The sequence below is a fragment of the Rhamphochromis longiceps genome, linkage group LG20 (genome assembly GCF_057381845.1).
Source record: "Rhamphochromis longiceps isolate RC_006_pf linkage group LG20, R_longiceps_female_GT1.1, whole genome shotgun sequence".
NCBI lineage: Eukaryota > Metazoa > Chordata > Actinopteri > Cichliformes > Cichlidae > Rhamphochromis > Rhamphochromis longiceps.
In genome coordinates this window covers 25,747,761-25,774,690 of record NC_140576.1, presented here as the reverse complement: position 1 = coordinate 25,774,690, position 26,930 = coordinate 25,747,761, and the positions used below count along the sequence as shown (strand labels likewise).

At 39.1% G+C, this 26,930-nt stretch overlaps 1 protein-coding gene across 3 annotated transcripts in view; it reads left to right on the top strand.

The window, feature by feature from the left end:
- The window catches only part of LOC146645431 (IQ motif and SEC7 domain-containing protein 1-like), a 92,138-nt gene that overhangs the window by 11,128 nt on the left and 54,080 nt on the right, over positions 1-26,930 (top strand). For all 3 annotated transcript variants that reach the window (XM_085392982.1, XM_085392984.1, XM_085392987.1), the window contains exons 2-3: positions 7,980-8,009; positions 14,544-14,651. In XM_085392982.1, coding sequence (XP_085249108.1) covers positions 7,980-8,009; positions 14,544-14,651 — 138 coding nt within the window. The remainder of the gene's footprint in view (positions 1-7,979; positions 8,010-14,543; positions 14,652-26,930) is intronic.

Sequence of the window (26,930 nt, the reverse complement as noted above, 5' to 3'; positions counted from 1 at the left end):
ACAAAATTAAATTTTAATTTATAAACCATTTAAAGCCTACGGCTCAGTTTCCCAGACATGAATTATACCTAGTTGTAGATCATAAACTTTTCTTTGAATGTTTTTATTTTAAAAATTTAAATTTACTGGTTAGATTTGGTCTGGGACTGCAGTTAATCCATGTCTGGTAAACATGCTGATTATGTTATTTTGAACATTGCATAGAGAGCTATTTTGAATCTGATGCCAGCAATCAGGGACAACATTGTTAGTTTAATTAAAGTATTTACATGATTAGTTATAAAAAGAGACTCCCTGAGGGATCGTCTTCTGCGAAAAAGTGAAATATTGTTGGTTCAAAGTGTTTGACAATATAGTACTAAAGTCAGATTGCAAAGAATTTGGGAATTCCCTTTAAAGAGGCAGAGAATCCACATCTCTGGATGAAATGGACAAAGAACTAATATTGAATGGCCCTGCTATTTGGGCCCTTAGGTATGACTTTATTAAAAATAGACATTTTCCTGTTGTGGAAATGTGTTGCTGCATCCAGAAATAATGTAGTTTAAAATTTTACCATGCGAAGAAACATAAACTATGTCCGCTTACTCCTCTGGACCAGAGCTCAACTGTCCCGTGGTCTTGCAAAACAAAATTTGGACACTTTGTCCACAAAGCTAAGGAGCACAGGGAACATCCAGCAGAGTGTCTGAAATGGGGACATCACTGAGCTTTTTCTTTCTTAAGCAGAGTTTTTTGTCATGCCATATGTAGTTTTTTCTCATACATAGTATAAAAGATGGACATAGCTACTAATGTCACCTGTTGGTATTTGAAGTCCCATTTTGAGCATTTCCAGCGCAGCCAAAAAAAAAAGAATGTGAAAAGCAGGTGTTTTTTTTTTTTTTTTTTTTTTTTTTTTTTTTTTTTTTTTTTATTAAACTGCATGCTCATTGGCTAACGACTAACGATTCTTAAAGTCATTAGGAAAGCGTTTATAGCAGCGGTCTCCAACCTTCTTTGCACCACGGACCGGTTTATGCCCGACAATATTTTCACGGACCGGCCTTTATAGTGTCGCGGATAAATGCAACAAAATAAAACCAGTACCGGTACCGAAAAAAAGATTTAATCATAACACACATGAAAAGACCCAGGAAAACAGAGTTAACGATAAAAACGATAACACTAAAAACCCTGAAAACCATACATTTCACAGCCGAGCCTCAACTCTCGTGGCCCGGGACCAAACGACTCACGGACCGGTACCGGTCCGTGGCCCGGGGGTTGGGGACCGCCGGTTTATAGAGTCAGAAAACTGCTCTCCTATTTACTACTTCTGATGTTTTACAGATATTTAACAACTAACCAGGTGGGATTAACTTGTCCATTTTGGCTGTCTGACAATCATGGTAACTATGTAGGAATAAGGCCCCGGTCTCATAGGGCTAGAAAATGATCTGCGACCATCTGACAACCTCCTGTCATAAAGTAAAAGTGAATATTCCACAGCTGGTTGCAATTGGTTGCTAGAGGTTGATGGCAGTTGCTCAGAAAATGATTTGCGAAGTCTTAGTTAACACAGGTCTACAGACGGGTCAGTGATGTCCACAACCACTAGGGGAATAAACTTTAATTTCTCAAACCAGTTTACAAACCACTTCCTTGTGATTGCTTTTGTTCGCTAGCTAATCGCCGCGGTCATAGTTTTAATGGAGGCGACAGACTTGTCTGTGAAAGTGCATCACCTTCTGTACAACCAGTTTCACTCAGCAACATTATTGTACATGAAATGGACAACTTGCATATCTGTGAGGCCTTATTGATTCTTGACCAACATTCAAGGAAGACTGCTTAAATTAGCAAGGTGATGTCAAACCATATGCTGCACATATTTCAAGAGTAATGCTGCTTGGAAAAGAAAAACTACCTGAAAGAACCCATTGAAAATCTTTTTGCTCATTGTGAAAACAAAAAAAATTACAAAGAGTGTCTTGAACCTTTTGGGCAGCTAAAAAAAAACAGTCTTAAGCACAGATGGGAAAACTCTGACTGGTACTCCAGTGTAGATGATGAGAACTTAAAGTGGGCAAAAGAAGAATGGGGCTTTGTGCAGTTTTCTTGTACAAGTGTGTATGTGTGTACGAATGTGTGTTTGTGAAGAATTGCCACTTTCCTTTTATGCAGGAGCTGACAGCCTGTGGGGGTCATGCACCAGTAACTCCTCAGAGATACATAATTTGACAGCACCATGAGAAACAAACCACTACAGAGAGGACTCATTAGATCTGCTTAGCAAGACACATTTGTGCTTTTAATTAGCTGCTGATTAATACAGATCATTTAGGTCTCAGTAATATGGACACAAGAAGTGTGTATTGCACTGAGGAGCCTAAGACTTGATGAATGGCCTTAATTTATGTACTTGACTGGGGGAAAAAAAATGGGAAGTAGTAATAAAGACACACAAACAAGCATCTTACCAGAGAAGCAAGTGTAAAATCTACATCAAACATTAAAATGATGCATCTTGACTGCAGTGTTCTTTGAAAAGGAAACATCTTATAAAATATTGACAATAAATGTGAAAAGGTACACAAGAGCGTCTAGCTTTGGTGTTCCTCCTCTGAGGGACCTGTCAGCGTGAGTGAGCTGTTATAGCCGACCGCAGGTTCAAGTCATTGATCATTTGATGGCATTGTTCTGAATGGAGGCAAGAGCCACGAAATTGCAACAAGGCCTGTTCTGCTTTCAGTAGAAAGTTTTGAAAATTGAGTGCAACTCTGGATTTGATTTATTATTTTTCATCACGGCTTGAAGGAGTTTGATCGCAGAAGCTTAAAGCATTTCATAACTGCCACGCTTGTTGCTGAATTCCACAGTATATTATTCAGTAAAGCCACTAACTGTTTAGGTAACTTTGGAAATAACTTTGGTCTATCCAGTTCAGTCAAGGACTGCGACGTTCATAATGGCATTCCTGCTGTTAGCCTTGTCAAGTGCGAGGTGAAGAGGTCAGAGGTGAAGATGGGTCTGTGTGTCCTGATTGTATTTATTTATTTATTTTAAATGTTGAGGCCGATAGAACACAAAGTACAGTAAGAGAATTGCAGTAGAAATGTGGTACAGCACTGTTTGCATGCAGTATTAAATATGGTCTCCAGTGCAGTAGTCTTATTTGCAATGTCATCAATCAAATGCCTTAAAAAAATAAATAATAATAACTACAGTAGCTTCTGATATTTTCTAAATAAGTGGAAGGAAATGGGTGCACATGTTTTTCTTTATTGCCCAGTGCTATTTTTTTTTTTATTTTTTTTTTGCCACATTAAAAGTGATGAAGTGCTAGAAGCTATTTCTTCGAGGCCTAACCCTACTGAATATTTTACAGTGAAAAACAAATAATGGGTTTCTAATTACATTGGGACAGGCCTTTCCTGAAAGAGGTGAGGAAAGTAAAACAGCTTTAGGAAAATGTGCCCAAGCTTTAATAATACATGGTAACGTATCTGAAAGCGAAGAAAATGTTTTACCTACAATAAGCCATACACAGTGTAAAAACAGGAATTTGTTGGAAGCAAGGTGTGTTTGTCTGTGTGTTGCACAGTAGATGATGTTCCAGTTTATTTGATGCTAAGCAGGGAGATATGATTAAATGAGCAGACTAATGCATTTCTGCAGCCGTGTCCAGTTGCACTTACTCTTGCAGAAACGCAGATTGATAAACTCTGAGTCAGCGTTCTTTGCACTCGCTCTGCCCTCCCTGATCATTTCCTCTCTCACAACAGGAAACAGACTGTCCTCACAGCAACAGACTCTGTATCTGATCCAAAGGAGAAAAAAAGGGGCTTAAATATGTACCGTACACATGCAGTGAGGTAAAGGGCAAGTGGAAGCCACTGAGATGGCAGTAAATGTAATACTGGTTGTGGGGTGGAAATCTTAATTCTACCACTTGAGATTTCACTTCTCTGCAGGCCGCTATTGGAGAAACCACCCTCACAGCTTGAGGAGGCCTTCCTGTGGAATGATACTTCCAATGGGATTTGGCATTTCATGCATTATTTAAAAGGCTTTGGGAATGCACCTGAAAGTGCCTGGTGTTTCAGCGCAATGCAGAAGAAAAACAGCTCAACTTGGATTCTTGCTTTCATTCATGTATTTGTCATCATTAAGATGATAGTTTCCACTTAAATAAGGCAATAAAAAGTGGATTTCATTTTTATTTCCATTACCACCCAAATTAGCTTTGAGAACCTGAGTGAATTAATAATCCATTAATATTCTTTTCTCATATAACCCTACATTCTGAAGGCGCTTTTTCTCAACTCGCTGTTTTCCGTAGCCATTTCGGAAATCTAATTTGGCTCAAATCTAGTTGGTACAATTCCTGATTGAGTTCTAATGACTCAGTCAAAGAGGCAGGTCCTGCAAATCGCAGTAAAGCAGCCATCAGAGTTTTTACAGTTCATTGTACATTGCTGAAAATATCAGCAGCAGCAGCATGTCCTCAGTTTGATTCCTAGCCAGCAGGATGTGTACTTCATGCTTTCTTTCTCACCTTCTTTCTGCCTGTCTCTGCTGTGACTAATTAAGGCAAAAGAATGTCTTTAAATGGATGCACCTGTCACTTACAGCCTTAAAATGGCTTTAATTGGTGCTTCTATCATGTCACTGTAACCGTTACAGAACTTTATGGTGAGTTTCTGCTTACTGTTTAGGTAACTTGATCATTTTGAATCGTTCTAACAGCTCGTATGTGTTTTTTCAGCTGTTGCAGGCAATTCTAAAACCCACTGAGCACTGACTGCTGGGGATGGTGAGCATCGGTTAAAGAGGGAAATATTTCCTTAAGGGATCAATAGAGATGCACGCACTGGATTTTTAGACATGAAATTCACCAAGTGATCAGAAACATGACTCTGTGAATGCTAATTTTAGTTGCTCTGTAACAGCTGGATTTGTAAATGAGCAGCTGCTTCTTGTCAGTTTCCCATATTAAATTAAGAATTGTATGAGCACTTGCATTTGCAGCCTTTTTGCCAGTGCCCTTCCATAGCCAACAAGTTAGTGACTCAGGGGCAGAAAGTCAGGCTCCATATGAATACAAATGACTGATGATACATGGAGCTGTATAAGATGCAGCAGGCTGTCCATTTGTCTTCTGTACAAGGGTGACAGTTTTGCAGGAAAGACCATAAAAATGAATGCCTCACCACACAAGTCAGGATTTCTGCAAATGTAGTAACAGTAATAGTAGTAGTACTAGTAGTAGTAGAAGTCATATTCAATCTGTAGGCTGGAGGAGCTGTCCAGGGTACTGACCACTTCTTGTGTGCTGTGGCCGCCTCTGAGGATGGTGGGTTAGAAAGTGGGAAGTTGTTTAAAAGATGGAAATATCATTTAGTCAAAGATTTGTGAAGCATGGTTTTTGTCTGATCATTTTTTTCACTGATGCATTGTATACACAGCAATCAATTTCTCCAGTAATTGTATCTGGACTGGAGAATGTGTGTCAATGAATCTCATCCCACCATTGCATTATATTGACTCCGCTGTATTCTTACCTCAGCCTATTTCCACAGTCCAAATGGGATTTGCGTTAATGAAAATGCAGACGGTATCAGGTTTCTTCTGTGCTTTATGGAAATAATTAAGATTTTTGGATGCCGTTGCTGAAAAATTGCTGACAGTCTTAAGGAGATGTTTAGGTGAGCTATAGATATTTGAAATGAGAGGAATGGTACATGGCCAACACCCAGGCAAGCAAACAAGTAAAATGACTTGGAATGATGAGGAGGACAACAATCACCAATGAAGAACTATGCAGAGAATCATCAACAATAAGGATGAACAGCACAACCCTTCTAAGAAAAGCCTTTGTATGTACAGTACCAGTAACTATACCGTCTATTCACAAATGAATCCCTCATTGTTTGGTTTGGTTAACAGTAGAGACTACATTTTATTTCTGTAGTGTGAATAGCACTGTACTTGCTTTTAAAATGCTATTTACTAAAGGCAATTTCTAAAAGAACCTATGAAATGGCAGGGTCAAAGGTTCATAGGTATGACCGACCAAGCTTGCAGCTAGAACTGCAATCAAGCATTTGGAACAACTGGCAATAAGTCTTTCACATCACTGTGGAAGGATATCGGCCCACACTCTTCTTTGTGTGGTTGTTTATGGTCCATTAGTCCATCGACTTTGAGTAGACCAATCCAAAACCTTTTTTCTTTTTCTTCATGGTCAATCAGATGTGAACTTGCTGGTGTGTTTGGGACATTGTCATAACACAAGTAAGCCTGAGCTTTTGGACATGACATGCTCGTTGGAGATTCTCCAAGATTTTCTGCTAGAGAGGAAAATCCATGGTTCCAGGAGACCATCACCACCATGTTCCATTGTTGGTATGATGTTCATTTTATGCTGTTAGTTTTACTTCAAATGAAACCTTCCAAGTCATCATGAAGATGTTTTGGTTTTTTTTGGGAAATCTGAGACAAGACTTTGTGGGGTTTTTTTTTGTTTGTTTATTTGTTTTCTGCCAGATATGTCATTCTGGTCCTGTCTCTTTCTTATTGTTGAATCATGAACACTGAACTTAACTTAGGCAAGTGAGGGCTCCAGTTCTATTGTGGCCTCATGGATGAGTCGTTCATGTGCTCTTGTAGAGATTTTGGTAGGCCAGCCGCTCATGGGAAGGCTCTCATGAGAGATCCACTATGCTTTCACTATAGTGTCTGTGAAGGTTCTCAGTCATCCAGGTCATCGTAGTCAAAGGAGCTTGCAAAGAAAAGCGTCTGGACTTCTTTAAGTTGCTTGAAGACGTTTCACCTCTCATCCGAGAAGCTTCTTCAGTTCTAAGGTCAAATATTTAAACCCAGTGGGAGTATCCCCCCCAAAGAGGGACAAAAGGACCCCCTGATGATCCTCTAATCACATGAGCCAAGGTGTGAAAGCGGGTGTGGGTCCCAATCAGCCAGGGTTTTGGGTGAGCTCATTGTGAAACCTGACCCCACCTTATCATGCGATTTCCTGAGGTCAGATGGCCCAGGATGTGAGTGGGCGTTAAGGCGTCTGGGGAGGGAACTCAAAACTGGATTATAGATGGCAGGCAGTTGGTGTCGTAAACCCCCGCCTCTGTTCAAAGATGGTCGCTCACAGTGGACATAGATGACTATTTTCACTATAGTATGTGGTTGTACCACATACTTTTTAACATGTGGGCCACCCTTGCTTATGCTGTTTTCGGTCAGTCAGCCAGCCACAGAGAAGTTCTAACATATAAAGAGCCTTACAAGCAATGGAAAGTGTCCACTGTAGCCACGATGTGTGCTTTTCATCCCTTTTTTCCCTTTTTGATCCATATTCCCTTAAATGAATCAACATGTGACTACTGCATTTTGTATTTAATTGGATTATTTATTTGTGTATTTTACAGCACTGTGGCTGTTACAACCAGAATAGTTGTAGTTTCACATTTCTTGTCCACGAGTCGTCTATTCTATTACACAGGCCATCATGAAAGTTTCATGCCTATCTAAACACCAAAGTATAAAAAGGTTGGGGTTTTTTTTTTTTTTTTTTTTTTTTTTTTTTTTTGGTGGTTTTTTTTTTTGGTGTTTTTTTTTTTTGGTGTTTTTTTTTTTTTTTTTTTTTTTTTGTCTTCAAGGACAAGATACTGGATTCAGTAGACACATTTTTGACACATTCAGTGGAATATTTTGTAAATGTCACACCAAAGTTGTATCTAGAATATAAATTGTGTCCACTTCTCAGGAGACCAGATTGATCTGTTTAAAAGTGTAGCACCTGTCAGTGTCAGATGGCTGAACTTTACTGCAATAATGCAGTTGCTGAATCAAAGCCTGGTGGTTAGTGAGCCATTTTATGTAACTTCACTTGTCTTTTGCTGTCCTACTGAAGCACTGCAGCATCCCTGTTTCTACCTGTTTAACAAAAACCATTAAAACCGTGTGTCTCATTTGTTTTTCAGATCTGAATGTGACGCCTCCAGAATGGTCAGGTATGTCCACCTGCTTTTAAAAATCTGTTATTATTGTTTTTATCTGTTTAGGTTGATGCATCTGCCTGATACTTATCTAATTTAAAGAAAAGCTTGTGCCTTTTGGGGAAATCGTCTTATTGCTCCAGAAAATACTTTGGTGAAGACACTGTCCTACATAAGTCTTTCAGTTTGAGTGAGGAAAATGAATAACCAAGGATCATGAGGCTAGCCAGGGTAAGTGAGGAACTGAGGTAGGGCTGTTATTGGTGTTTCTTGATATTGCAGTGTGGAGGAAGTAATGAGATTTTTATGTCCAGTCCAAGGTCACACTCTTCTGTTGATAGTTGCTGGCTGTGTGAACTTCGATAGCTGGAGATTTATAGGTTTGTTTCTCCTGACAGAGTTAAGTTGTGGGTTGATTTAAAACTGTAATGTGAGTCCATCATTTGCTGTGAACAAAGCTGAGGGAATATGGCTTGCATGCAGAGAGTAGATGGGCTTCTCTTGCTGGTAAACACACTCCTTATCTGCAGTTTCTCTCTTTAGGGATGTCTCGCTATGGGATCCAAACAGTCTCTCCCCCTGCCTCTGTAGTGCGGTGTATCAAGAACCTAACAGAGTCTAGAAAAGTTGAAAAATTGTGGCAGAGCCTGTCCCGTGTTTTTGATACCAATTTTCCAGGCTGTGTCTGTTCTTTCCTTATACTCTCTGCTGTCTGCACTCCCAGGCTGCTTCTCTTCTGCTCTAAATGTCCCATTACAAATCTGAAGTAAATTCAGAGGGCCACAGCCTGAAGATGTGTGCCAGTCTTTGTCTTTGTACAGTCCCAGGATATGTGTACTTCAGTATGTGCTTGCAAAGCAGAGACGTGTGTGTGTATATGAGGTTTGTTTCACACTCGGTGTGTAAATCATCCCAGAAAATGGGTTATATGAAACTTTTATGTGTTCTGTATGAATTTGGATAAATCAAAGCGTTTATCCTTAATTTTCTATTTTGGACTTCTTCTTCTTTTTTTTTTTTTTTTTTTTTTTTTTTTTTTTTTACTATTACCAAATATTAATTTCACTTAAAACATCTGAATTGAGTTTTTAGCTGCAAGACTTTCTTTGGACATTATCAGGGTTATTGTCTTCTTCCTGTGTCTGAAACGGATGTGAACAGATTTTTTGGTTATCATAATTTGATTTTTTTCATATACCTCAGCCCTGTAAAAGCAAAGAAGCAAAGCAGTAGAAATGGAGGACAAGGCTTGAGAGCCAAATAATCCCATCTCACCAAATTGGTGTTTTAATGTAGTTGGAAAAGTCTCAAATGGCAGCAGCCTTCTGCTTGCAATTCTTGCTTGTGAATTTGGCCACAAGTCCCAGAATCTTCCGTTCGTTAAGTGTCCCAAAACTGTTAATATGCTTATGTGTAAAATGTGGTTCGAAATTCAAGCATTAAGCATCTCTGCCAGCACAGTTTGGATCTTGCAGCTTTGCTGGGAGCTGCACACAAACTTGATACTGACTTATAATACTTGTGACTGAATTCTTGCTGCTGCTCACTTTTTAGCAATAAAATTTATGGTAGTCTGTGTAAATCAGTGAAAAGCTTCATGACCTCTCACCCCACATTGCAGGACTAAATCTACATTACATTTTAGAAATGGATTGGTATGTGTGCTGAGAGAATAATAAAATACTTTTTAAGCCTATGAATAAATCCATCAGCAAACAGTTTAAGATTCAAGCATTGATTTAATTGAATGAATAATTAGAGCAAAGTGCTGAAATGCTTTTAGGGAAGGTTGATATGTATAAAATAGTCCAATTGGTTAAAGAGGGTAACTAAATCTAAAAAGAACAATTTACCAATACAAAAACGAAGAAACTTATATTTGATTTTAAAATGAATACACACAATCATATAACACAAAAAGCCTTTTTAGCTGTGTTTCTATGTCTGCAGACTCCTCCCACATGATCAGGAATTGAGCAAGCAAATGTGACACAAAATTATACCTTAGGCACCTGACGGTTCTTATCTATATCACGTAGTATGATGTCAACGTGCTGCCTAGCAACCACTTAGCAGTACGCTAAAAATACCTCTATTTAACATGTACGCTTCCTCTATAGGACCTTATGAAAGCATCATATCATTTTTACCCCTCAGCCGTAAAAGGCTGATGTGGTATTATAATCACCCAGCGGGGCAGGCAGGCGGTGTATTCAAGTTTTTGAGTACAGCGATTTTAGATTTTATACCATAGGTGCATCTATTAAAAATTTCAGAGGTGTTCGAAACAACTGAGTCTCGCTGTTTGAATGTTGACCTCAAGGTCAAAAGTCAGCTTTTCTGAAAATCACCTGGGATTTTCAAATTTATACTATAGGCGCACGTACTTCGAGGCTGAGGGGTAACACCAGTGGTTACTTGTATTTGTATGTCAGGAAAATAACATCTAATCTATATCCACAAAACTTAAGTCTTTAATTATATATTATGATGCCATCAGGTTGCCTGGAAATCCCCTAGCAATGGCCAAATAAGACTTAGTTTTTTGCGTTTATGCGCCTACACACATGAACTCATCCCATCATTTTAATTCATGGCAGTATCATCTCATTTATATCAACAAAAGTGGAATTATGTTACAATATCGTCGCATTGCCTAGCAACCACATTGCAACGGGATAATATGGCCCATTTTATTTTTTTCTGTTCATGCTCTTATGGTGCTTTTATGAGGTTTTGTATCATTTTAAATTCAGTATAATAACAACTAATTTATATCCACAAAATCTAAATTAAGCATGATGTGTTATGACGCCACCAGGTAGCTTGGCAGCCACCTAGCAACATGCTAACAAGACCTTGTCTTAGCATTTATGCACAAAACACCTTTTGTGTTAGGTTAAACAAGCGTGCTAGTATTTTTTAAAAGGAAAAAAGAAAAAAAAAGTAACATTTATTGGTTTGAGCGTAATTCATTATCTCTTTGACTTTTGATTAATTATTTTGAGTTTTGGAAATACAAATTAGGTACTCAGTTAGATGCTTTATTTCACAATTTATGTATTCAAACTGTCCACAATCTAAAATACTGTATAGGTCAGATGTATTTACAAATTCAAGTAAAGGCAATCAAGATGCTCATAGCAGTGGTGCAATTGAGATATAAAATGAGAAATTCTAAATATAAGATCTACAGAACGGATTTTAAATGATGATTTCTACCATAAATTTCTCCGTCACTCACTCGATTCATCTTGGCCTTGAGTTTCCTTTTGTATCGCAGCTTAAAGCTGTTTACTGTAAAATCGCTACAACTGCCAAAACAGCACTCTGCTGACAACACACAGCAGACTTACAGTCACTTACATCTCTCACCCTGTTAATATGCCACACCATGACACAAGTGAGTCGGGTTGTTTTAAATTTTGTGTGTTACATGGCTTGGTAGGTTTCATTATCATTTATAATGGAAAAGCCACCGAACTTGGTTCAGGCGCTATAAATAAATAAGCCATGCTCCCGGAAGATTGCTTTGCACTGGTTTGATAGAAGTTTGAGTGAGCGTGTGGGGAGAGATTGGCCCAGTCGGCGATGGGGGATTATTCTTATACACACTCCATGGCTAATGAGAGAGGAGTAGCAACATGGCGGTGTTTAATTGGTCTGCTGTTGTGTAATCAGAATGGATGGTTTCATTCAGATGTGATTACACCCGGGCTCAGATAGGAAGGCAGGCGCTCATCAGCCTCAGTGACCTGCTTTTATTGGATTGTTCTTCAGTGAATGTTTAATGATAAGGTGTTCTCCCACTCCACATTTTGTACAGCACTCATTCATAAGCCCGACGAGCACATGGCCAAAGCCTAGAGCTGAGGAGTAGTCGGGCACTTAATCACGCCAACTGCAATGGGAATGCAGGATGAAAATGCTCTTGTCTTATTTATACCTGTTTACTTGGGCTCGGTGAGATTGTGTTTTGTGATGGATGGCAGTTGTTATAGTTGTCTGGGAGTGTCTGAGAACAAAGAGCAAGTTCCAATTTCATATTGTTTCATATGCTGTATCCATGACCGTGGCCCTTTTGAGCACTCCACATTCTGTCTTTTTTTTTTTTTTTTTTTTTTTTTTTGTATTGAACATGTTTGGCTTCACGCACACGAAGGCCAGCTTGTCAGCAAGCTGCAGTAATAGTGGGTGACTGGAGGTATTCTGGAAAGCCTTAGCGAGGGCTGCAGCTTTGATTTCCCCGTAGTCCTCCGCAGAGAGTTGGGGAAACAGAGAGGAGGGGATTATACAGCTCAGTCATTATTGTAGGAATGACAATGAAGAGAATAAAGCTTTGCTGGGCTGTTGTTTGGGGGGCGTCAGAACCCCTTTTTAGAGTGCATCTCAAAATAATACCATAGGCAAAGCCCTTCCAATTAATTCAAACATTAAGTCAGAGTAATTTGTTATTGTAACAGGATTGTGGGAAGATTTATGACGTTCAGTGATATACTATAAGAATTAACATACAACATTAAAGAGGAGCAAAGAGACTGCACTCTTGCAACTTCTATTGCTCATGAGGCGTTTCCTAAAATAGGCTTGGAACTGCAGATTTCTCTCTGAAGAGAGGGCATCTCTCTAGATCCGCACAATGCGTGGGGTGAACTGTACTTAATTCACTCACAAATCTATCCTACAAAGAGCCGGGCTGTCCTCCAGTGCACTGTCAGGCAGCTGAACTGATACTTGTCTACAAGCACGAGACGTGACAGGCCTGTGTCGCAGAACTGCTCCAGTGCAGTCTTGAACCCTTGGCCGGTGTACTCCTCAGGGATCACACAAACCTATCTCGTGTTGCCAATTTTGATGGGTAGGACACAGAGCCTGCTGTTTGCACGAGTCCTTCCCGATTAAGAAAACTGCATTTCAGATCTTAACAAGGAATTGTCCTGAAACAATCCCCTACAGACACGGGAGTGTGCAGTGTGTGGTGACAGAATCCGAAGATGCAAATTAAAGTCACATGACGTGTCACTCTCATGGGAAAGACCTGACATTTATTTATGGTCTGAAGCAAAGTCTGAGCCTTGACTCTGTGGGACTTTCTGAAAAACTAATGGAGGACGGGAAGAAAATTTCAGACTAATCCAAGGTTCATAACTCTCAACTGAGCCAGAGCAGAGACATTAGCATTTTTGAAATTAATAATTCATTGTGCCGAAACAGCAGCAAATGGCAGCAGCCATGACACAATTAGCCACTGCTATGTCTCAGGGCCTCGGTGCAAGATTTTTCATCTCGACACTGAGTTAAACAATGAACAATAATAGCGTTTTTCTTCTGAAGTAAGATGCGGCTGTATGTTTTCGATGACGACTTCATTCTCTGGCAGAGATGGGTGGGTTGACTATAACCCACAGCTTGAGAAATGTGCTTTGCCCATGATAGACATGCAATCCAACGGGGGGCTGGCTCAGTGAAAACCTTAACAGATGAGAGAGAAATATCTCTGTGGAAGTGATCTCCTGTGGAAGAAGATGAGAAATGCCTGAATAATCAGTAGTAGAGGAAGAAACTATTTTAACTTTACAGACAAAGCACAAGCCGTGAAGTTGCATATACTCAACAAAGGAGCTTAACTTATGTGAACTCCCAATTATGTAAATAGGATAACTTGAGAATGAGGCGACATAGGAGTTACAAATTGGTACCGTTGGTGTATTTACTAAAGATCTCAGTGATCTCGACTTCAAGGTCAGAGGTCAAGTTTTCTGAAAATCTTGTGAATGCGATGCGATAACTTGAGAACATACTATTTTGAAATTGATACCATAGGTTTGTTTTAGGAGGCTAAGGGATTGCATTTATTTTCTTTGACGCAGTCAGATTGAGGTCTTTTTTTCACCCCAAGTTTTCACACGCATTACATTTTACTGTTACCTACTGGCATTTTACCCATATTTGTTTCAGAGAAATGTAATTATCTGGCAGTACAGACACCATTTTGTTATGTTATCAGTGTGCAGCACTTACTTTGCACCACTGTTCACAAAATCAAATGAGAAACAGGTTTGGAGTAATATTAAAAAAAAAAAAAAAAAAGAGCATGAAGTTATGCATACCTGGATGTATTTCTTGTACATGAAGAGTTCAAACATTTTATATATCTTATTGAGGACATCTAATTGACATAATGCTTTCCCTGGCCTCATACCTTAACCCTAACCATCAAAATGAATGCCTAAACCTAAGCATAATCTAATTGTAACCCTGATACTAAGATGACATTTTGAGCCTCTAAAATGTCTTCAAACTCGTGGGGACGGGGATTTTGTCCCCATAAGTGACTGTTGGTCCCCACAAGTATAGTGTCATGCCAATTTTCTGTCCTCACAAAGAGTCTAAACATGGGCGTGTACATGCACGCACGCACGCACACACAAACAGACTCACACAGCCGTCATTTCATTTTAAAAATGTTTCTGTCATATCTGTCCTTGCAGGTACCACATTTCTGTTTTTTCTTGTTTGTTTTTTGTAACACAGTGTGTCCTTTTGTAGGAGACATACATCTCTACCAGTTGAAGTCACAGAGAATCCCGGGAGGTTGGTTTCTGAAGGTTGCAGAAGAGTCACCCCCTGCCGCAAGTGGAAGTCTGCTTCCTTTGGGTACAGTGAGATGTTAATTTTAACAGTTACTTCACATTCAGTTTGTCTCATAAGCACTGCAGCAAAACAATATTTTCCTTGTCTTCCTCTTGTTAATGTCTAAAACTCTTCACTGGTGATATTGATCGCCCTGCTAATTAGCCTCTCTATGTCGGAAGTATTGGCCGTGACAGCTTGACAGCTGCAAACTTTGCCGCGTCCTAATGTTCGAGGCTTTGCAGCTGCTCTCATCAGCTTTTTATGACACAGCAGTTTGATTGCTGCAGTGCCTTTTTTTTCTGATCTGCACATTAAAGTCTTCTAACCAAATGCACTGTAGGAGGAAATCATTAAGTATAGCCTTCACGAAATATGACCCTTCATTGCTGCGTACCCATTAGCCGTGCTGAGTTTGGACCTTGACAATCTCTCAACAATGAGGAGGGAGCAGAGCACAAAGTTGCATCGACGGGACAGACTTGGGGGTGGTCTTTAAAAGGCATGAGTTTCATAAGAGACACCTCCCTGTGCTGTATGCTTCATCATCAAAAAGCAACGTGCCCTAATCCACAGCCCAATTTTAGCTCGCGTGCAACCCAAAAATAAATCCTACTGCATAGTGGGAACATGCTCTATTTTTAAAGAGCAGTGTTCAGAGGTTTCTGATGAGTAGTAACATCTGTGGGTTGTTTTTAGACTTCTGTAACACTGCAGAAAGGAGGCTTTGCTATTTCTTGCTGATTAATATCTCATTCACTCATGCTCCATCTATTTGTCTCAATATGATTGTTATACAGTAAGTAATTTTCAGGCGTAAAGTTAATGGGTTAAATGGATCATGACTGCAAACAAGATGATGGCTGTGCTTTGAGGTTTAATATTTTCCTCTTCAGCTCAGCAGCACTGCTTGCGTCCGTCAGCGTTTACTTATCTCACAGTTAGAATGGGATAATTATTAAATGATGGTAAAAGAGAACGAGCCCCCTTCCTGATCGTTTTGGCTTTGCTGATTGATTTCAAATGGTCTTGCTTTAATGCTGCGTCCCAGATGTAATTATTAATGTGCGCAAGTTAATTATTATTGATCTTTCCTTTTAGTTAGAGAGCTCACAATTACCAACAGCAAAAGCAGAAAAATGGATCAGTTTGGTCAACATGATAGAGTTGTGTCTCACACACACACAGACACACACACAGTCATGTTTGCATATCTTTGTGGGGACATCTAATTGACATAGTGCTTACGCTAGCCACTACACCTAAGCCTAACCATAAAAACTGAATGACTAACCCTAACCCTTAGCCTAAACCTAACCATAACCTGGTTGTAACCCTAACACCAAAACCACATTTTGAGTCTCAAAAAATGTCCCCATAAGTGCTGTTGGTCCCCACAAGTGTTTTGGTCCCCACAAAGATATATAAACATAGTACACACACACACACACACACTCATTTACACACTTGCACCGGTGCTTGCACACTCACAGGAAATGGTAAGTGACAGGGTGGACTGGAAGTTTGCAAATCAGTTCACTGCATGGCCCAAAATGTAAGCAAACATTTGTTATAAAGGCCTTGGTCACAGCTGTCTTTTGTCATGCTTGACTTGTTTTGGAGGGTATTATTTCCTTTAGAAAGAGAGGAAACTCGCTGCATATGGTGTTTCAAAGGTCCTGTGCCAGATTTGAACCCAGGATGTTGCACTGTACACCACAGTGACTAGAAAACAATATTTTTTTTTTCACATCATGTCTGAAAAGAAATGTTGGGTTATCCTTCCTTCTCGAGGGACGCTGGGTGTTTGAGGCTCTCATCGACTGGGTGACTCTTTTTTTTTTTTTTTGGAAGTACCGTATGTTTTTGTGGCACTAACAAAATGGAGAAGGTGAAATATTAATTACTATGGCATTTGTGGCCTGCTGTGCTATGCCCTGCAGATTATTTCATATTGTTTTAGTAATTCTAGACTTTGGAAACTAAGTTAAAAGACTTATTAGGGATTAATGGAACAAGTTTGGTGTCAAAGCTGTGTCATTCACAGAGCTCAGCTTGCTCCTCATCCTCCAGAGTTAGGGCAGTCTCTGGGGGCGGCCAATTACATTCAGAGCATGTAGAGTGTCTGCTATACTGCAACAGCATAAACACACTCCAGGCACTGACTTTAATTGTTGCTTCTGCTGTATACTTTTCTTTACTTCTCTTTACTTGTTTGCTCTGCTTTATTTACTATGTACTTGTTCTTTCTCTGTTCTCTTCTACATCAAAGCATTTACATGATCAAATACCATTTCATCACCATTAGAGCAAGGCAATCCATTAGCTTAGATGTGAAAAACACTTTTTCATGCATAAACATGTCTGTTTGAGTCAATAATGGACATCTGATTATTATGTTTTTTTTTCACTAAATCTGGTGATATTATGAGACTGTACAGATCAGACCAGACCAGTGCAACAACAATAAGCCTAGAAAAAGTTCACTTTCATACCACCAGTGTGGAAAAGTAATCTCCTTCAAATGTTTGGAGCACAAAAAACTGGTCCCAGCAGGTTTTGTCAGTGCATGATTTGTTTTCTTTAATGTAGACAACAGAATGGAAATATTGTCGATTTTTCTCATTCAGAAACTGTCAAAACATCCAGAAACTACAGAGAATCACAGGCAGTAAGAGATATCACTTACAGTCTGCCCCATACATTTTGGAAAAATGACACAAATGTTGTTCAATCTTGACTACTTGATTTAAAATCTATGGTGGTAGTGTACAATGAAGTGCAGACTTTTAGCTTTAATCCAAGGGGTATAGTAAAGTTATCGCATTAATTCTTTAGGAATTAAAAACATTTTTATGCATAGCCCCTCAAAAGTAATTAAACATACTAAGATGAATATAAGGATCTAAGTCCTTTGCCACAGATGAGTCCTGAAATCTAGAATCCATGGACATCATCAAATCCTGTTTTTCCCCCAGCTTTCCTGGCCCTTTACTGCAGCTGCCTTCAGTTGCTTCTTGTTTGTGCGTCATTCTGCATTCAGTTTTGTATTTAATAACTGAAAAACAAATATGTTTAGCTGAGATCAGTTAATTGAGTTTCTAAGTTATTGGAAGGACATCGTGTGAGCTCCTGAGGCAGGTAGTTCCAAAGCTGAGGGTCCCTGATGGCAAAAGCAAAGTCGCCTTTAGATTTAAGCCTTGATATTTGGAACTGCCAGGAGGACCCCATCTAGAGGTTGAATTCGCTCATACAGGGTCAACATTGTTCCTGTGTATCTAAGGGGCCAGACTCAAACTTGCTTTAAAAGTGAAAATTTTAAAATGATATCTGAAACGTACTGGTAGCCAGTCGAGAGGAACCAGCATTTTGGTGATGGGATTCTGCCCGCTTAAACCAGTAAGAAAAACTGTGAACATTTTGCTACTCTTGGTGGTGGTCTTTAGCACCTTGGACAGGAAAATGTGTCAGCATAAGCTCCAAGCATTCACACGTAAATCACCCAGCTGAAACACTGAAATGTTACTGGTGTGATGATGGCCTGCAATGTAATAGCATATGTGAACCACAACAAAGAAGATGGATTGCCTGACTTCTATCAGGACGCACACATCATTTTCCTCAAGATATATAATTCTTTTTCCATTCTTGACTTGCTTTAAAGTGCAGTAAATCAGGAGCCAGCGACAAATCAGAGTCTGTAGACCAAAGTGGAACAGAGAAGAGGAAACATAACTACATTTAAAAAAAAAAAAAAAAAAAAAAAAAAAAGGAAAGTTATTTTAAAGGGGTGAATTCACAAAAAGAAAATGGATGACTTCCATATTAATTATAAATTATACTGTTTTGTTATCTACAAAATGTTTTTACTTCTACATATAGAAGTGAAAGTACTGTACTTACACTTGATAACAGGCTTTAATAACCTAAGAACTGAAACTATAAAGAGATTAGGTTAAAGTTTCCCAGCAACCATGGTAAAAAAAAATGACATTTGGTTTATCGGAGTGATCGTGGCTCAAAAGTTGGGAGTTCGCCTTGTAATTGGAAGGTTGCCGGTTCGAGCCTCGGCTTGGACAGTCTCTGTTGTTGTGTCCTTGAGCAAGACACTTCACCCGTTGCCTACTGGTGGTGGTCAGAGGGCCCGGTGGTGCCAGTGTCCGGCAGCCTCGCCTCTGTCAGTGCGCCCCAGGGTGGCTGTGGCTACAATGTAGCTTGCATCACCAGTGTGTGAATTTTACCTGTACAGCATCCCGCTGAGTGTATCGCTTGCTCCTAGCTCTGGAATGACCTGCTAGAGGAAATTAAGTCGAGTCAGTCTTTCTTTGAGTCTTAAAACACATTTTTATGACAATGCTTTCCCTTTGAGTTTTTCACTTGCTTTGAATAGTCTACTTCCTCAGTACATTACTCAGTACAACTTATTGGAATTGATGTTGGCTTTATTTAAAATGGCCAATAAATGAAATGTAAAAAAAAAACAAAAAAAAATGTTGACAACACACAAATAAAACAACCAGCTGATCCAAGCACAATCGGGCAGAGAATAATAGAGTAATCTGTGACTTGTTGTTGTATTATAAGAAAGAAAGAACACATAAATAACTGTTCACTTTTTATTTTGTGTGACTGAAGGAAAAAAGTATTTGCCAGTATATCAGATTTTTACATCACCAAATATCTGTGTCCATATTGGTCTTAAACGTCAGTGGAGCTCTAGTTTGTTTTTATTTTGTTCAGTCTTGGTTTTATTGTATTGCTCCTGTGTAGCATCTCGCAACATGATTTTTAAGTGCTGCTTTAAATAACTAGTTGTTATTATTAGTGAGCGATATACTGAAACTCAAAATACAGCCAAATATTTAGCTTTCAGTCTCATCATTTGCCATCTCCGCCTCTGTAACGATTTCTCCCACTTCTGTCTCTTCTGTGGCTCTGGTTTCATTTGTAAAGAGTAGTGGCTGTTTCATTTCTACTCCTCTCCCATGACTGTTGAGCGTAGAGTGGGAGAGGTGAAAACAGGAAGTGTGTTTATGTCAGACTAAGAAAGCGAAACTGGAGCATACAGCCAGTCCAATAGGGATGCAGGATCTCAGCTTATTGTGAGAAAGGATCATTGCTCTATACGGTTTACTGAGGGAAAAGAATCCAAATTCATCTGCAGGCATGTGATGGAAACTTGAAAGAAAATGGTACAAAAGCAGCATATTATATGTTATAATATAGGAATATAGACAACCACATGAAATGAAGGGTAAAAAAACACATTTTCTTCCTCAGTATCTGTAAATTACATGAACAGAAAGCATGTTTTAACTGATTTTGGGTGCTGCATGTATTCATTGCCTGCAGCTGCCTTCTAGTTCAGTCCCGTCCAGATTTAAGACTTCTTCTGCACCCATCAAGCTCAGCCCAAGGCTGAATGAATGCTTTTAACTACCCAAGATGCTTTCCCTCTCTTCCCTCTCACGCTTTCCTCACCTCACGCCTCTCTTTTAATTCCCCCCCCCCTTTTTTTCTCCAGATATTCTCTTTGTTCTTTCACTCAATCAAATATAAATAAATAAATATCATCTGCTGGTCTGTAATCTTTCACCTCCTTTGACTCTGTGGTACGTATCTGTGTCTCCCTTTTTCTCTCATCAATTAAAACAACCCATCTGACTTGATTAATAGCTAAGGGGCAGAAGTAAAAGTGGGATGGTGAAGTGTAACTCTTTCTGAAGTGTTTACACCCCTCTCTTAAGGCTCCAGTAGGTTGTAAACTTGCTGTTACTGGACTGGTCCATTTATTTGAATTTGATGTTTGTATTATCTGGCATTTGACTTTTAGAAAACACCTAAACTTGGATCTCCACTAGTACATATTTAATTCCGGGGTTTTATGTTTTTAATTATAATTATAAAGTTAAATGGCTATTTCATAACAGGACCTGTGATTACGTTCACTGCAGAGCTCATTGATTCCTGCAAATTGGCCTTTCTTCCTGGGATCGCAGACCCCCACCCTAACCTTCTGCTGATGCAGCCAATGTCTTATTTGCTGATGGCTGGAGGCAGAAAGGCAGCCCGGGAGACTGTGATCTAGCTGCAGGGGTGAATATAGTGCAAAGCGACACATACACAGAAAAATGACAATATGTAGGTTCATGAACCCTGCATCATGACTGTTATTGCAGGTATTTCATTGCAGCATTCCCCTTCTGTAAGGCCTTGACAGTATCCGTGGTCATTTGGAAAGGAGTTTAACGATGCACTAAACATTTATTGTATGTGGCTGCAAACAGTCCCGGATAAATGAATGAGCAGTTGTGTCCAAGAGTTAGTGATGGTTTTTAAAAAGAAAAGGAAGAAAAAAAAAAAAGAGCAATTAAAGTGCCTTCCGCCCTCCATAAAATTCAGACTGTTATTTAATGCTTTCTTTTTTGGTTCTTTTTCTTTACTGCCGTCAATATTGAAAAGGTTTGATTCCACCAGATGGGAAATTACATCTGTGCAATGATTTAATAGGCCTGTGAAATAGAAGGCCCACTACCTTAATGTGTTTGAACTCTTGAGAAAACTCTTTGAAGTTCCCAGCTTCTGTTTCGTCATCACATTCTCTTAAGAGTTAATTACAGGCTCCACGCTGCGCTCTGAAGCTGCATAGCTGGGAACACACAGTTTTGATTTAGAAGTAAACGCAGGCCATTTGGTTCGTAATAAGTTGCTTTGACTCTAAGTAGCAGAGCAGAATTTGATGCTTTTTGTTGTGCCATGTGCCTTTCACTTGACTCAGTTTTGCAGTTAATGCTTTTGGGCAAGATGCACGCATGTGTGGTTGATCTGCGTATGTGTGCTGTCACTTTCGCATGCAGACAGCCATGCCGCACATAAACAGTTTTCAAAGATTGCGATGCTGTGCTATAAAGCCTGGCAAGCTGTCAGTTGTGATGTTATGGCTATGTTTTCACTCTAACTCATTCATAATGGGGAGCATTTATGATTTTTCTTATTTTCTGTCATATATATGGTTACATTCACCTAACAGTGAAAGATTGTACATTTAGTCCCAGGAGGACAGACAGAAAAGAAAATCTGTCAAATCAAACATTCAAATCTATCTACTGTGGTGACTCCATGTGGAGCATCTGAAAGTAGATTGTAGACAATGACACTTCAGTTCAATTAAAAACTGTCCAAAGAATTATGCAGATCTGGAAAGACTGTGGCGAACCATCACCTTCGAGGAAGAAATGGGTTGGGAAAAAACTTGTATAATCATGATTGGCATTTTCTCAAATATTTGGTAAAATCAAATCACAAAAAATCCACAGTAGAACTCACTGCCATGTTTAATAGTGAAAGTGAGGATATTTCCATGCATACAATGTAAAGAGACCTTAGGGTATTGGGACTAAAGAGCTGAAGTAATCCACTCATCAGTGATCATAGAGATTGGACTCAGGAGTAGAGGGAAAAGGTAACGTGGTCTAATGAGTCCTGTTCTAGAGTGATGGGTGCAGCAGACAAAGTGATGCGCCCATCATACCTGGCGCCTGCCGTGAAAGCCTGTGGGGCCGCTATTATGATCTGGGGTTTCTTCAGTTCAGTAACATTATGTGTCAAAAAATTAGGTCAGCTGACTACCTGAATATACTGAATGACCAGGTTTTTCCATCAGTGGAGTTTTCTTTTTCCATGCCACAGGCATATTGCAAGATGACATTCCCATGATTCATCAGGCTCAAATTGTGAAAGAGTGGTTCAGGGAACATGAGATATGATTTCAAATGTGGAACGAAAACCACAGGATCCGGACCTTAACCCTAGTGAGAATCTGTAGGATGTGCAGGAGAGGATTTTTTTTGTTGTGGGCCGTAGTTTGCCTGGCAGTGTGTATTGTGGGTTTTTGTTTTGTTTTCTTTTTCTTTTTCTTCTTTTGCTTTTCTTTTTTTTAATTTATTGACAATTGCCCATAACGTGTGGACTTAACTCTGTTTAAAAATGGTGGATGCTCATATTAGACATTAACAAAACTTTGAGTAGTGGTGAGCACTATAGTCTCACCCTCTCACTGTTGTCTTTTACTTGTGGCGTATAGCATGTGTGGGGGGAAAAGGTGTCTTAACACCTTATAAATAAGGTTTATTTTAAATATTATCACACAAAGCTTCTCTTGTAGAGTTCCCCATCAAGAATTACAGATGATTTATACATATCACCCGCACAGCAATAAAACTTGCCTTATACTGTGTAGATGCTTATACTGCTCTGTGACTAAAACAGCTCTGACACTGGGGGGGGGAATTAGAAAAGGACGTCTGGGGGTGCCCTGTGGTGTTTAGGTGGGCGCTAAGTTAGTAACAGCTAACAGCATCTTAAAGGTCACAAATGTTGTTCATTTCACCTTTCAGTGGTTTTAATGTTGCAGCAAATTCAATTCAATAATCTATACAGGACTGCTAAAAGTTGTATAAAAAGACCCCAGAAAACTTGTAAGTTCTTTTTGTTTGTTCTTTTTGTTGTTGTTTTAAAATTAAACTCATTTTCAATCAGTTAAATTATATAAAATAGCTGACTGAAAATTTGAGAGTTTTGAGAAAGAAATAACATTTAAAGTAATTCATTCATTGTTGATTATTTTCTGCCTATTCCTTGGAAACTGAGCGTGTTTCTTTTATTTGGGAAGATGCTGAGCATTTTTGAAATGGTTCATGGAAATGGTAAATGACATGCATTTCATTTCATAAGAATTTTAAGGGTTAAGTTGATTACAAAACAAAATCAGTTCTAAACATGTTACATTATTAAGTATCTGTTGGCATAGTAGCTTTTTAAAAAGATATTGCCTAACATTTTGTGTTTGTTGTGCAGTTTCTATTTGGTCTGTTTCCAAGGGTAAGACCTGCCATTGGATGCACTATTACCTTGACAGTCATAATAACCACGCTGCAATTAAAAATTAAGACATTATTAAAATGAGCACACATTCTGCTTACAGTCGTAGCCTTAAAACCTTCAATCTTGAATCATTTATCAGCCAGAAAACCTAATAATAGTTTAATAATTTGCCATGGCGTGATTTGCGATATGACATACTGCTCTTGTTTAAAAAAAATAAATAAATAAAATAAAAATAATTTTGTGTTTTCAGCAGATGAGAAAATAATTTTGAAACTACAACATGTGTCTGCACAGGAAAGTGGTTTAATTAGAATAAAATGTATTTGTGTGCTCCCCTTCAGAAAGGCAGGAGTTTGCAATTCTTCATGCATGACTGAAATCCGATGTGTCTGTTATAAATGCATCCCGTCAGCAGTAATGAAAAGTCACCCAGATGTGTGGTGACAGGGCACAGGTGTTACATTTCAAGACAAAATCATGTGTGACACAAGTATGATTTGGAGAGCCTTTAGGTGATACATGTGCAAGCACTGCACCTCCAGCTAGAAGAAAAAACATGTCAGAGCATCCTTTTTTCCTCAACCAGTGCTTTTCTTTCACTGTATTACCCACTGCCACTTTCCGTGTTAAATTAGATATAGTGAGAGATTAGTGCTACTGTGCGACTGCCTCAAAGAGCTTATCCTTTCATTAGTTCCGTGCAACATTAATATCAGGCAAAAGAGACTGGGAGTGTTTCAGATCTATCTCTCAGTTTGATACGAGGCATTTGCAATTCCAAAGCCCCACATCAGCACCCGGATCGAGCTGGGGGAAGAGCTCACAGGGATGAGGTGAAGGCGCAAGGAGTAGCTTATCCAGGAAATAAAACTGAAACATTTGTTCTCTTCTGCTTTTTCAGCTCTGCCACTCAAGAGCAGGGATTTGTCTGTGCATGTGAAACAAGATATTAAAGTATTGCTGCTGCTGGATGAATGATCTGTTTGTGTGGGGGTGAAATTTCCTGCAAGCGAGGAGATGAATGACAAACTGTACATTACAATTATGACGATAATACATACTGTATCGCTCTGTTTTTAACCTTAGTTAAAATTTGCATGTATCTGGATTGTTTTCTTTCCTACTTGTTTTTACTATGCGAGTCAAGCAGTGCTGTAATTGGTGGAAATTGAGGCTTGAGCAAGAAAAGTGGATTTAGATCTCGCAATTTGTGACCTTACAGTAAGACAAACTTCTAATTAAACAGGATTTTTATCACCAAATGCAGTAATTGCATACTGTGTACTGTACTGTATACAAACATGGAACCATGCAGTACATATTATCAAAAGTAAGTGAGCTTTACAGAAAAAAGTAATAGCATTATGCTACTTTTCATATTAACGTTTTTAAATGAAAAAGAAGACTCAGATGAACGCTTCAGTTATACTGTGGAGGCTATTTCGCTGCAGTGGTTTGGATCTACCTGTTCCTTAGAGAAAAGGATCAGTGCTAATAATTACAAAGTCATGGTCTCCTCCAGGAGGACAATGCTCCATCTGAGTATGAACATGATGTAAATCATATGCTGCGGCCTTCACAGTCAACAGACTTTAACCGAGCTGATACCTGTTCTGTCTGTACACACAGACATAGTCCAACAGTTTATTTTTCCTTTCGTTTGTGTGATAAGCTTATAACTATGGATGTTCCTGGCAACTAATAACAGAAAATCTAAGAAAATATTAAATGCATGGAAGTTAAACATTGGCCAAAGAAATATTTTTTTGGTTGGTTGATGATGCTGCAAATGCACACATTAATTTCCAATTTGGCTAATCTTATCAGTGCTAGCAGTGGTAGCTTAGGTTTCCTCCATTCTAGTGTCTATAACTCAGTGTAGAAAGTGGTCAGCTGCTTGGTTATATTACATTATTTGTTTTCTGACGCGGCTAAAGTAGAGCGCAGCCACGCTGGTTCCTTCTTGCTCATTTACAACTTCTATTCACAGAGAGAACGAACAACAGCAGGGCACAGTTGTTTGTTCATGGGTGGTGACCGGTCATGCCATATGCTTTTTGAACTGGCAACTTTAATTGCACATTAATAAATAAAAAAACAAACATGTTTAACTGACTTATATTTTTGGCATCAACTCATTTGTCTGGTCACCTCTCCAAAATTTGATTATAAAACATAAAGAAATTCAGCCCCAAAGTTGTTAAATTTGTGCTTATTTATAGTGAGCACCTAGAACAGTATAAAAAAAAAAAGTGTATAGCAATATAGTTTCCCTTTCATATGATGTTTAAATATGTCAGTTTAATTTGTAGGATTTTTACATTAATTCACTGGTAATTGTGCCATAAATGATCTCTCTACGTCTTCCTTTGCATGCTGTATCAGTTATATATACCAAGTGCTGTAGCAGTATTACTGACATCGGCTTATGGAGGAGTCTAAACTTGTGATGAGCCTCAGCTGAGGCCCAAGGGGTCAAGTAATGTCTTTGTCTATACTTCATAGTTAGAGGCAGAGAGACAGCTCTTTGTTTGGCCTGCAATGAAAAGCTTGTCTGTCTTTTGCTTCTGATGTTCTTAGGCTTGAGGCCAAGTCAGTGACAGAAGGAGCCTTTGCACAGCACTGTGCCCTCTGCCAGCGAACTACAGAGAGGATGTGCTGTGTTGTTGCATGGAAAAACACAGGCAAACTAACCCTCTCACCTCTTTTCCCCAGAGCATTGTGCAGAGGTCCCCATCTAAAGGGGATTGGTCAGTTTTCCTAGCTTTTGAGACTGTAGTTGTTGTGATTAGGAAAATGTTTTTATGGAACAAAAAAGCTATGGGTGTATTTTTTTTGTAAGTATTATTACTGAAAGCTGAAAACAAAACTGAAATGACTGAAGCGTCAAGTTTTGTGATGTTTTTCACTTTAATGATACCTTTTTGTTGGAAAGTACATAAACGGTACATAATCTTTGTTCATGGGTTTGCTTTGATACATTGTTAGCCTTCTTTCTTAAAGGGAGATTGCTTAAAAACCACATGCATTTGATTAATGTATCCAAATTAAGCAACACTGTAGCATCTGGTGCAACACTAAACCCCCATGAGTGACAGCATCAGTAAGCTTATTGATCACATCCTGTCACATCTTATTGCAGAAGATGTAGTGCACTGCCACCGTGTGGTCTGTCACTGTAAGTGCTGTGCTTAATGTCTTCTCTTTTGCTCTCTTCTTGCTCTTCATCACTCAGCTTGTCTTGATTTGAAGTGGGCTGAAATCTCATGAGAGGAGACGGCTCATTTTAGGACAAAATATGGCTTCCTGCTGGCACAGTCGGTTCCACCAGTGCTTTTTACAGATTGTGCAGACACATGCGTAGCACTGCATTTTGAGTGTGCAGTTTTGATGAAATAGGAGGCACCTAGTCACCCG